Source organism: Asparagus officinalis, chromosome 1 (assembly GCF_001876935.1).
Source record: "Asparagus officinalis chromosome 1, Aspof.V1, whole genome shotgun sequence".
Taxonomy (NCBI): Eukaryota; Viridiplantae; Streptophyta; class Magnoliopsida; order Asparagales; family Asparagaceae; genus Asparagus; species Asparagus officinalis.
The window spans coordinates 28,920,581-28,931,710 of NC_033794.1; the positions used below are offsets into that span (position 1 = coordinate 28,920,581).

General features: G+C 41.1%; 1 protein-coding gene across 1 annotated transcript in view; it reads right to left on the reverse strand.

The window, feature by feature from the left end:
* Positions 8,728-11,130, reverse strand: part of LOC109832717 (protein IQ-DOMAIN 14-like) — a 16,566-nt gene continuing 14,163 nt past the window's right edge. Inside the window, exon 6 of the mRNA XM_020400122.1 lies at positions 8,728-9,288. Coding sequence (XP_020255711.1) covers positions 8,728-9,288 — 561 coding nt within the window. The remainder of the gene's footprint in view (positions 9,289-11,130) is intronic.

Genomic DNA, 11,130 nt, shown 5'->3' on the forward strand with positions numbered 1-11,130 from the left:
GGCTTGAACTTCACTGGGTATGGGACCGTGTCCCATTCGATAGGGTAGGGACGTACCACCCCCAGCTTGTTCATGTTTTGCTGAAGCTTCAGCGCGTTCAGTTGGTCCTGGAACTCGTCGAATCTTTTGTCACGGGTGCTATCCGCGGTGTGCGACGTTCCTATCGATGTTTTGGAGGAGTAATCGGATTGTCGATCATCCTCCGTCTCAGCCGCTGGACGGTGAGGTGGTACCCATTCTTTATCCCTAGTCTGCCGGGGCAAGGGACGTTGGGTTCCCTTCTTTTTCTTCTTGCTCAGCAGTTGCTCCATCATCTCTCTTAGAGAGTCGATGGTCGCCTGCTGTGCCTCCAACTTTTGAGCCATTGTCTGCTCGTGGTTGGTATCGGTCATGTGCGCCCTCGCCTGCGCGTCTTGACTTGAGCGCGAGGTCTGGGATGTGGCCGCCGCCGAATGAACCTCATCTTCGCCGCAGGAGGGAGGTATTAGGGTGGAATAGTCAAACCCAATACTTACCCCCCGGCGACTACGGGTTCGCTGGAATATGCCTTCCTGCCGGCGTCGGGCAGACCGGGTGTTAGGTCTTAAGACGGAGTCCGAGTCTGGCGAGTCGGAGAGTACCGCCTTCCCTTTATCCGTCATGTTGACTGTGGCGGATGAGAGTTCCAGGTCGTCAGCAGCGCGTCTTTTCTGGTGACGGCGCCTTCGACGGGAGGGCCTCGGTCGAGAGGCCTGTTGAGAAAGCCTCTCAAATACCGAAGGTTTCGCCGTTCCAACGCATTGGCAGTCGGCGAGGACCGTGTGGATGAGTCTCTCGCAATGACACTGAGGATTCGCCTCGTGAATAGTGCGTTTGCGAGTCAAGAATTCTCTGAGGTCTTCTACGGGTGGTTGGTGACAACCCCGGGCCTCAGAAGAGTCGCTCTGGTGAGCTGACGAGAGATTTTTGGGCGCTCTCTCTGGCGCGTGTTGGGTGGAACGCCTTGGTGTTGGAGTCAGGCGATCTCGCCTTGACTGGCGAGTCTTCGCGTTTGAGCGAATTCCAGTATGTGGGCGAGTTTCGACCCCGTGTTTAGAAGAGCGGGTTCGGGAGGAACCGCCTATTTCCTTTCCTTTACGTTTATCCGCCAAATGATTATGGCGAGGCTCGCCAGCCTTCGAGGATTCGCCTACTTGGGTAAGCTCGTATGCTCGGTGTGGTTTGTTCGCATCAGGGATATGACCTGAGAAGCGAAGTCCTCCTGAGCGGATGGCTCTGCTGTCCTCGGTTGACGCTCCTGATTTGGAGGGCCTTCTGAGGTCGGGCAGCTTGCCTTCCCGTCTAGTGTTTCTCGGGCCTGTGTGATGGTTCAGGCCATTATGAGAAATGGAGGTTTGGACCCCCTGTCTGACGGGTGTTTGCCGTCGCTGTTGGTTAGTTCTCCCAGCGGGGAGAACGTCACCGTGGGTTGTGGCATTGCGGTTTGTGCCGGAGTGAACCGGCGCTTCCTCCGAGGTAGGTGTCTGTGTGGACCGCTTGGCGATCCATCTGGCAGACCCTTGCCTCTTGCGCTCGATCTCTGGCTTGGCCTTGATCGATCGCGAGGGAGTGGGCTCCTCCGATGAGACTCGGTTGGAACCCTCGGGTGCGGAGGCTTTGACCGTCTGAGGTCGGCCTCGGCGCACAGCTCTGTGGCGTTTGCGGGACGCATTGCCACCCGAGGAGGAGGAGGACAAGTATTCTTCGTACTTGGCCTGGTCGAACTCGATTTCGAGGGACTCTACTGTCGTCCCGATAGTAACCTCATCAAACTGAGCCACCACCATTTCACTCGATGAAACAGCTGCTCCCACTGTGGTCGCCATCTTCTGTAGGGTGAAAATTTGATTCTTCCGAAGAAAGGAGTTTCGTTTGTATTTATAAGAAAGCTTATTACAAACTAACAAATCAAATGTTTACAACAGAAGCAGAGGGAAGGCCCTCTTTGTTTTGTGTGGGGACTTTAGGTGGCTATAGGACGCTTCGCTCGATGCTCGGGTCGAGTCTGCTTCCCTTGGACCGTTTGAATGAGGTTGCTGGAGAGCTTCAGTTCGCAGTAGAAGCTCGGGGCAATGGAGTTCGGGTCTGCTTGGTTCGTCGGCGATCGGAGCTCGGAACTAGGCAGCAGTGCTGTAATGCAAGGATTTGCTAACAGCTTGGTCTCAACTCTTTTTTCTCCAAGTTTTGCGACCTCTCTTCCATCGTGCTGGAAGGGGTTTTTAAATGAAAGAAGGACAGCTTGACTTCTCCTTGAATTGTGGGATGTGACCACATCCTCTTCAGAGACGTCTCGCCGTTCCTCGATACCATGAATGGTCATTCCAGGGATTGTGCTTTATGTCCTGTCACCTACGATGGGAAGGCCCATTCTTGTATGTGAGGCAACAAACGACTGCTATCCGAGTGGATTTGACCAGCATTAATGAACCGCATTTATGAGTTCGCAGATCGATGAAGTGTCTGTCCGATCACTTGTACTGTGCGTGACCGCCCGGCGTGCTTTGAGCACGACGCTTTCTCCTTTCCGGTCAGGAGAGGCGGTGAAGTAGGGGTACAGTACTCGAGTGTGTCTAGCCAGCTTGCCGAGTGCCGACGGATCCAGCTCTTGGTTCAGACAGCCGAGGTGAGTCGCATTTATGAATGCTCAGGTTGACTCGACGCCTGTCCAGTCCTTCGCGCTGTGTGCACTGTGGGCGGCCGTTTGACGGTCCTGGGGTACTGTGCTCTCTCTCCCTTCGGGTCGAGAGAGATGGGAAGGTCCATCTCAGCATGTGGGGTAGTGGATACCCAGCTGTACTGACGGTTTTGGGGCTTGCTGGCGGATTCGACTCCGAACTCGGGCAGGCGAGTTGAGCGAAGAGCGAATTTCCGCCATCCTGATCGACCCTGACTCATGCTGGCGAGTCGACCGTTAGGCGAACCTGGACTTGAGTACAGTCGACGTCTACGCGGTTTAGGTCCGTGCCAGAGAACTGGGCGTGCGAACTCTTCTCGTAGGCAAATTTCCTGTAGACCCATAGAGGTATTTTTTACCGTCTACAGGGGGTGACAAGCCAATGTTGAAAAGAATCCAATGTGAGGAGTCTCCAACACGAAAGGAATCCAATGTGAGGGGTGAGAAGCCAATGCTGAAAAGAATCCAATGTGGGGAGTCTCTAACACGAAAGGAATCCAATGTGGTGGTTGAGAAGCCAATGCTGAAAAGAATCCAATGTGGGGAGTCATATTATATAATGACATTACATCCATCTCTAAATAACTCACAACTTATATGATTATTTCTATAAATAACTTCTTCATCAATGAACTATGGAGCCGGACCGTCACATCTACCTTCTTCTTCTTCTTCTTCTTCTAACGACGAAATATTCTCAGTACACATTAAAGATTGGGAGGAAGATATGACACAATGGGAGAAGGAAGATGAACTCTTAGCTCGCGTACATGCCTCTAATAATAAAATAATGACTTATCTCTCTCAAGAGGCAGAGCGGCCAAAGCGTATTGGCTCAGTTCCTGGTCATTTGGTGATCAATCGCGGGAGGGAAGAAGGTAATTCTCGACTTTACCATGACTATTTTTCTGATAACCCTACATATGGTGCAAACCTATTCCGTAGAAGGTTCCGGATGCACATGAGTTTATTCCTTCGTATAGTCGAGGCGGTACGTGAGCATGACAACTTCTTCGTACAGAAGATGGATGGTGTCGGCAAACTTGGGCTATCAACTTTATAAAAAGTTACATCGGCATTTCGCATGTTGGCGTATGGAACATTAACAGATAGTACTAGTGAATATGTTAGGATCGGTGAGTCATCTGCAATTGTATGTTTAAAGAGATTTTGCAGAGCAGTTGTAGAAGTATATGGAGATGAATATTTGAGGACCCCCAATGTCGACGATGTTGCAAGGTTATTGCAAAAGGACGAAGAAAGAGGTTTTCCAGGAATGTTAGGAAGTCTAGACTGTATGCATTGGCAATGGAAAATTTGTCCAACAGCATGGGCAGGACAATACTCAGGCCGTCATGGAGGTCCAACCATTATTCTTGAGGCAGTAGCATCATATGATCTATGGATATGACATGCATACTTTGGCTTACCAGGATCCAATAACAATATTAATGTATTACAGTCGTCTAATTTGTTCGACAATCTATCACAATGTACTGCTCCTCCTGCTCATTACACAATTCAAGGAAAAAATTATGATGTCGGTTATTATTTGGCCGATGGCATATATCCGAAATGGCCAACACTTGTTCAAACTATTTCTAATTCCAATGATAAAAAGAAATAATATTTTGCAATGATGCAAGAAGCATGTCGAAAAGATGTTGAGCGGGCATTCAGTGTTCTCCTATCATGATTTGCTATCATCAAGGGGCCAGCCCGTTTTTGGGATAAACGAACTCTGCATGATATCATGACGCTATCATCAAGGGGCCAGCCCGTTTTTGGGATAAACGAACTCTGCATGATATCATGACTGCTTGTATTATAATGCACAATATGAGCATGATATCATGACTGCTTGTATTATAATGCACAATATGATTGTCGAAGATGAACGCGACGAGCAAGAAAATGTTGTCATTTCAACTCCACAATTAATTCCGAATGCTGAAAATATGGAGATAACAGAAACTGAACGATTCCAACGGTTCCTTGCTCGACATAAGAGGTTGAAAAACAAAGAAGCTCATTTTACACTTCGAAATGCATTGATTGAACATTTGTGGGAAAGACATGGAAATGAAGCGATGTAACTTTTTTTTAATAATGAAATAATGACTTTTTCATTTTTAATTACTTGGTTATTGAAATTTTATATTTCAATTAATATTATTCAATATTAGTCTCATTTTGAAGGTATCGACAAAACATTTCCAACTGTAAAACTTTTATTTAAAAATAATTAGTAGAAATAAACTTATATTGATTTTAAATTAAATATCTAAAAAAATTAGTTAGTTAGAAGGGTAAAATGGAAATTTTATGAGGGGGAATAGTGAAATGGAGGGGCTGCATATTTGGAGGATAAAACTCCAAATATGCAGCCCATCTTCTGATTTTGCAGCCGGACTCCAAAAATTGGATTCCGGTTGGAGCTCAATCGGGTTGTGTCACGCCCCGCTTCCCAAAATACACGGGAACCGGAATGTAAACAAGTCCGCGACGTATTAGATTGAGAAGAAATATACACTATCTTTTTTTTTCTTTTTTTTTCTTCTTAATCCAATACGCTAAGCGTCTGAAAATAAATACAATGCGAAGTCACAGGTCCCCGATCACAATCAGCAAGAATATAATGAACAACACAGAATAAAATAATACATATCACAATGAATAACATCCGAGACATAATATTCGGGTCAAACGTGCCCTTATACAAAAACTATCTGAAAGAAATACTGGAGAATATAATAATACACTGATCAAATGGAAATAAAAGGTAGTACAAAAGAAAACTGAGGACCAATAACTAAGCTTCGGCTTCTTCTGCTCGGTCTGCAGAGCACTCCTGCGGGGAATCCTATGGCTCCTGGCGATCTCCCAACTGAACCTGTTCTTCATCTAAGTCTGACGTACACCAGAAAAAATAGGTGTACGTCAGCGTGTATGGCACACGGCAAGACCCGACCCCATAAAGAAAATAGAACGAACGAAAATCCAATGCGAAAAACGATACGATAACAGAAACAACAAAAGAACGTACAACTGAAATCCACAAATCAACATGAAAACACTACTAAAACATGATAAACATAAAGCATCCAAAATCGATCAGGTAACGAGATCATGCCGCTAGCGATCAGAATAATCATCCAAGTCACAAGGGCATACACTAGATAAAATTAATACTTAAAAATCTACAACTCGAGACGTAGTACGTCGAGCAAAATAATCCAAACAAGGAAACCCTCATGTATATACCATATGTCTCGAATTGTAAATAATTAAATATTAATCCCGATCTATGTATGAAAAGAAACACAACTAACCTATATCTCACAAGAACTCATACTTAGTCAAGAAACGAGGTCATGTAAATAGCCATCCTATAACAGGTCTCTGGTTCACATCTCACACAGAGTCAAAGTTCACATTATCGGATATCTGATTAACAACCACATCTCACTAGTACCTCAGACCCGCCCCAGTGCAAAACGATTCACTGGTGCGTGCCTGGAAATAATCAATAATCACAATATCATCGCTCCTCAGACCCACCCCAGTGCGAAACGATTCACTGGTACGAGCCTGAAAATAATCAATAATCACAATATCATCGCTCCTCAGACCCACCCCAGTGCGAAACGATTCACTGGTGCGAGCCTGGAAATAAACAATAACATATCCGATAACATGAACCATGACTTTCTCATCCCAAGTCCAAGTTAACAACTCATATCTCACGGGTCACTATGGTCAAGCAATACTCGCGATTCTCAACTATAACAATGTATAAATGCAATGAATACTATGTAACAGTGTCATGAATCATTAACAGGAAACGTGAACAACTACTAATAACAGTACAAGATGAAACTACATCTATCAAATAAATATACATGAAATATCGAAATGCTCATAAATTTATTAATTCCAAAATAAATCCTTTTAATTTATTTCTCATAAATTATTCAAAAATAACCTTTTAAATATATTATTATTATATATTATTCCATATGAACAGTAACTGTTTTATTTTTTTTCTTTTTAATTATTCTAATTTTCTTTTTCGATAACAACTCTTAAAATTTATCTAGCTTTCAAAATGCAAGCTTGTCATTTTATATTCATCATTTCACAAGTAATCTACCACAATAATACTTAACAACATTCATCATCATCCCACGCATAATATCATAATCTAAACAACATATATAATAAATAACATATATAGAAATTGTAAGGGTAATGAGGTGATGCGGGATCTTGCTGACGACATGTGAAAATACCGCACTAGTGTTGTCTAAAACTCATTACTGCACTTATGTATAGACTCTAAACAACATATAATCATGTTACTAATTAATGTTGTAAGAGTTAATCACCATATAAATACTAACAGTTAGTATATAATACAGTGAGTAGCAAGTCACAGTGGGACTTGCCTTGGTTTCGAGAGCGTCGGACGGTGAGAGCGAGGGGCGGGGGCTGTTTGCGTGGCCGAGGGGAGGACGAGGGTTGGTGGATCTCGGATCGAGAGAGAGAGAGAGAGAGAGAGAGAGAGAGAGAGAGAGAGCTGATGGGAGAGGATGAGAGAGAAAAAGAAGAGAGAGGGTGAGCACGAGATCAGTGAGGGGTGAGGTTTAAATAGGAAAAAAAATGAATAAAAAATAAAATAAAATAAAATAAAATAATGAATGTGATGCGCGTGAGTAGCAGTCATTTTTGAAAAAAGAGGAGGGAGAGAATGTGATGAGGGGGTGGTTGTTGGGGGTTTGCGGGGAGCAACAACTTGGGTTATTTTCAAATGGGTTCAGGTATTTAAACGAAAATAATTAAAATAAATAATTTCGGGTACTTAAAAATTAAACTAATTACATAATAATTATCTACAATTAAAAACATACATGTTATGCTATTATAACAGTTGAAACGAAATAGTCAAAATATACGCATATTGTATAATTAAACGAGAATAAATAATAATAAAAATATATTTACTTACATTTAAAATCAAATAATTATGTGACAATTATATACATAATAAAACGTACTAGTTATACTAATACGACAGATAATATGTAATAGTTGAAATAATACAACAATTTATATCCAAGATATGTAATTAATAATACAAAGTATTATACGAAATAATACGTAATAATTTAATAATACAACATATTATTTAAAATATTACGTAATAGTACCGATAACACAACAAATTAATTCTAGAAATTTTTACCGCACAAAATAAATTTATAGATATCAAAATCATTTAAATAAATATATAATCAGATTTTAAATCATAAAAAATTGTAGAAAATCGAGAAAAATACAAATACTCTTTTAAAAATAATAATTAAATATTTTAAAATATCAGAAAATTATTTTAACTAGTATTAAAAATTTATGGTCCTTACAGGCTGCATTTTAGAGAAATGCAGCCCGGTTGGAGCTGCTCTCACACAAGACAACGAGCTTGCTTCAGGCTACAAAGTCATACATTAAAATTTCCGTCTAGGAAGTTACTACGGAAAAGCAACGAGTTTTGTTTGTACTGCAGCAAATTTAATTCATTCAAATCATCTCAGTTTCCTTCCAAGATCATACTTTCAGACATACAAAACTTTTTACACTTACTAAATCCTATCCACAGTGATCTAAATTTATTTATTTCTATACTTTATTTAAATAGCTATAATTGAAAATTAAGATTCTCCTGTTCTCAGTTCTGTTATAACACCGGAATCCATCTCTCCAGTGAGAGATTCTCGCCAATAACAATTTCCCAATAACCCAGAAATCAGTGACATGATCAGTTCCACACAAAATATCACAAACTCAAGTACAAAGCCTACTCCTACCCACTATAACAAAACAATTTACCTTACAAATAAGCAAATCCAAACAACCATTAATCTCATCTAAACCATCTCCTGAGATCCGTTGTCGACGCAGGTGATATCTCCCCCGACGACACTCGACAATCCTCCTCCAGCCGCGCCGCACCACGCTCTTGAAGCTCGGGCTCCTCAAATGATTCGACTGTGGTACCGTCCGCGTCGCTCTGTGCAAGGGAACGACAGCCGCATATCCTTGACAGAACCGGCACTGTCTATCTCCGGTGTGCCCGGCCTCTGCCTCGGCGCACTGTTTGACCGTGCACGTGCACGGGCAGACTCGGTCGCGGCCATGTAGTTGGGGATTGTTTCTTGCTGGTGTCTTGTGACTCCGTCGCCAGTGTAGTTGTAGAATGCGGCGACGGATGGAGTGTTGCACCGGGGGCTTGATGACCGGACTTGGACAGGACGGGGTTTTGAAGGGGAAGGAGTCACGGGGGAGTAATAATGGGAGTGTCGTCGGTTTGTCGTCGTGGGGGTTGAGTATGAGTAAGGCCAGCCGGCCGTCTCGGTTTCCAGGGTTTTGATTGGGTCTTGATTGTCCGTTGATGCTCTTGATCTGCTGCTGCTTCTGCGAATGTCGAATGAGGATCTTGACGACATCCGTCGAGGTGCAGTTTGCTCTACTGCAACTGCTTCAAGTTCTTGGTCTTCCTCTAGTGGGTGAAAATGATTTCTACTTGATCTCATTGTCTGCGTTTCAGAAAACAGAGGAACGGACTAAGGAGATCAGAACACAGTCCACTGCCACAACTCGTGCACATCATTGTACTTTCTCCCTAGTTCATCTCCTCACTTTTTTGGCACTAGCTCATAGGGCAAGAGTTTTTAAATTTGGGACAGGTGCATCTTCTGTTACAAAGGAGAGAAAATATTTCCAGATATATATTCTCATGTGACACATGTTAGTTTTATAACTTATTAACTCTTAATTTTTGTTGATTTACTGTTAATTTCCCCCCCCACATAGCTGACGTACCTAGAGCCGTACAGATTTGGACGATTTACGAGCCAACGTACAAATCCAAAATATGATCTATTCTTTTTTTTTTAATTATAAAATTTGTTTTATTCTTGGTACACTAATTATCTAGTAGACAGAATCACTCAATAGATTTGAACAGCTGAGACTGTAGAGGATCAGGGGCGGATGTATATATGTGGCTTTGCTCCGCAAACTAAATTAATTACCCGACCCCACTTACAACTCACATCCACAAAGAAAACCATCCAATACAACTGTTGGTAACCCCACTAGAAAAGTTTGGGTGAACGGTTAATCGTTCAAACCAAGTGAGATTAAGAAATTGGCTTTACAGTGAAACCTAAAGCTGTTGGGAGCAATATATAAGAGCCCTTTAGACTCTGAAAGCTTATTGGCTTAACTCATATAGAAGCTATTCTTGAGACAAATTTGCGTTGCTACAGTTTACATGATATTTCTACCTATGATATTAATTGGTAACTTGCTTAATTTATGCTTATTATCTTTGAACCACTATCCACATTGGCTCAATAATTGCTTAAAGGGGATTAGTCAAGTAGAACTTAAAATTAAAACTAGAATAATTTGTGGGATAATTTTTTATAGTGTTAGTCCATCGGAACTAGAATTAGGATAAAATTATATAGTGTTCGTCAACAAGAACTTGATAAAAAGTAGAACTGGGATAATTGTAAAAAATTATCCTACGTTTGTCAAATTTATATAAAAAAGAGAGACTTCTAGTCTCTCGAATTGTCTCAAGTTTTAAGCTAGAACTACATTGTAAAAAAACTAGAACTTACTTATTTACTTTTTTTATTTTTCATATTTCATCTCTTCATAATTTTCAAACCACACCATAAAATTAGATCATATCTCTTCTTATCTTTCCCTTCTATTTAATGTTATTCTTCACTTTTTATTAAAAATTTAAATTGTGTAATTAATTTAAATTTAAAAGTTACAAAATTCATGTTTTATTAAAAATTAATTAAAATTGAGAGATGATGGAATGATGTCTGACAGATCGAAAAAGAAAAGAGAAAAAAAAAGAAAAATACTATGTTTTTTAATTTATATTACAATAACAAGTTTTAAAAATAAAAAAGCTACAAATTATTATTATTATTATTATATATTATAGTACGTCTAACAGTTCTTCAAGATTAATTAACACTAAAGTAAATAGGGAAAATTGCTTCCAGGCCCCAAAATCTAACTTTTAATATGCTCCAGCCCCCCATAATTTTTAAAATGTGCTACAGCCCCTTGTTTTTGAAAAAATTATGTCCAAGCCCCTCCATCATAATTCCAGCTCATAACAGTAGATGATTAGATATATCAGCTCATGATTAGACATGCCAGCTAGCTTAAATCCCAATTTTACCCTCCTCTTTCTCATGCCAGCGGATGTTAACTCTTAGGGTTAACATGTTAACTCTTACGGTTAACATGTTAACTCTTACAGATAACATGTTAACTATTAAAAGTTAACATGTTAACCGTAAGAGTTAACATGTTAACCGTAAGAGTTAACATGTTAACCCTAA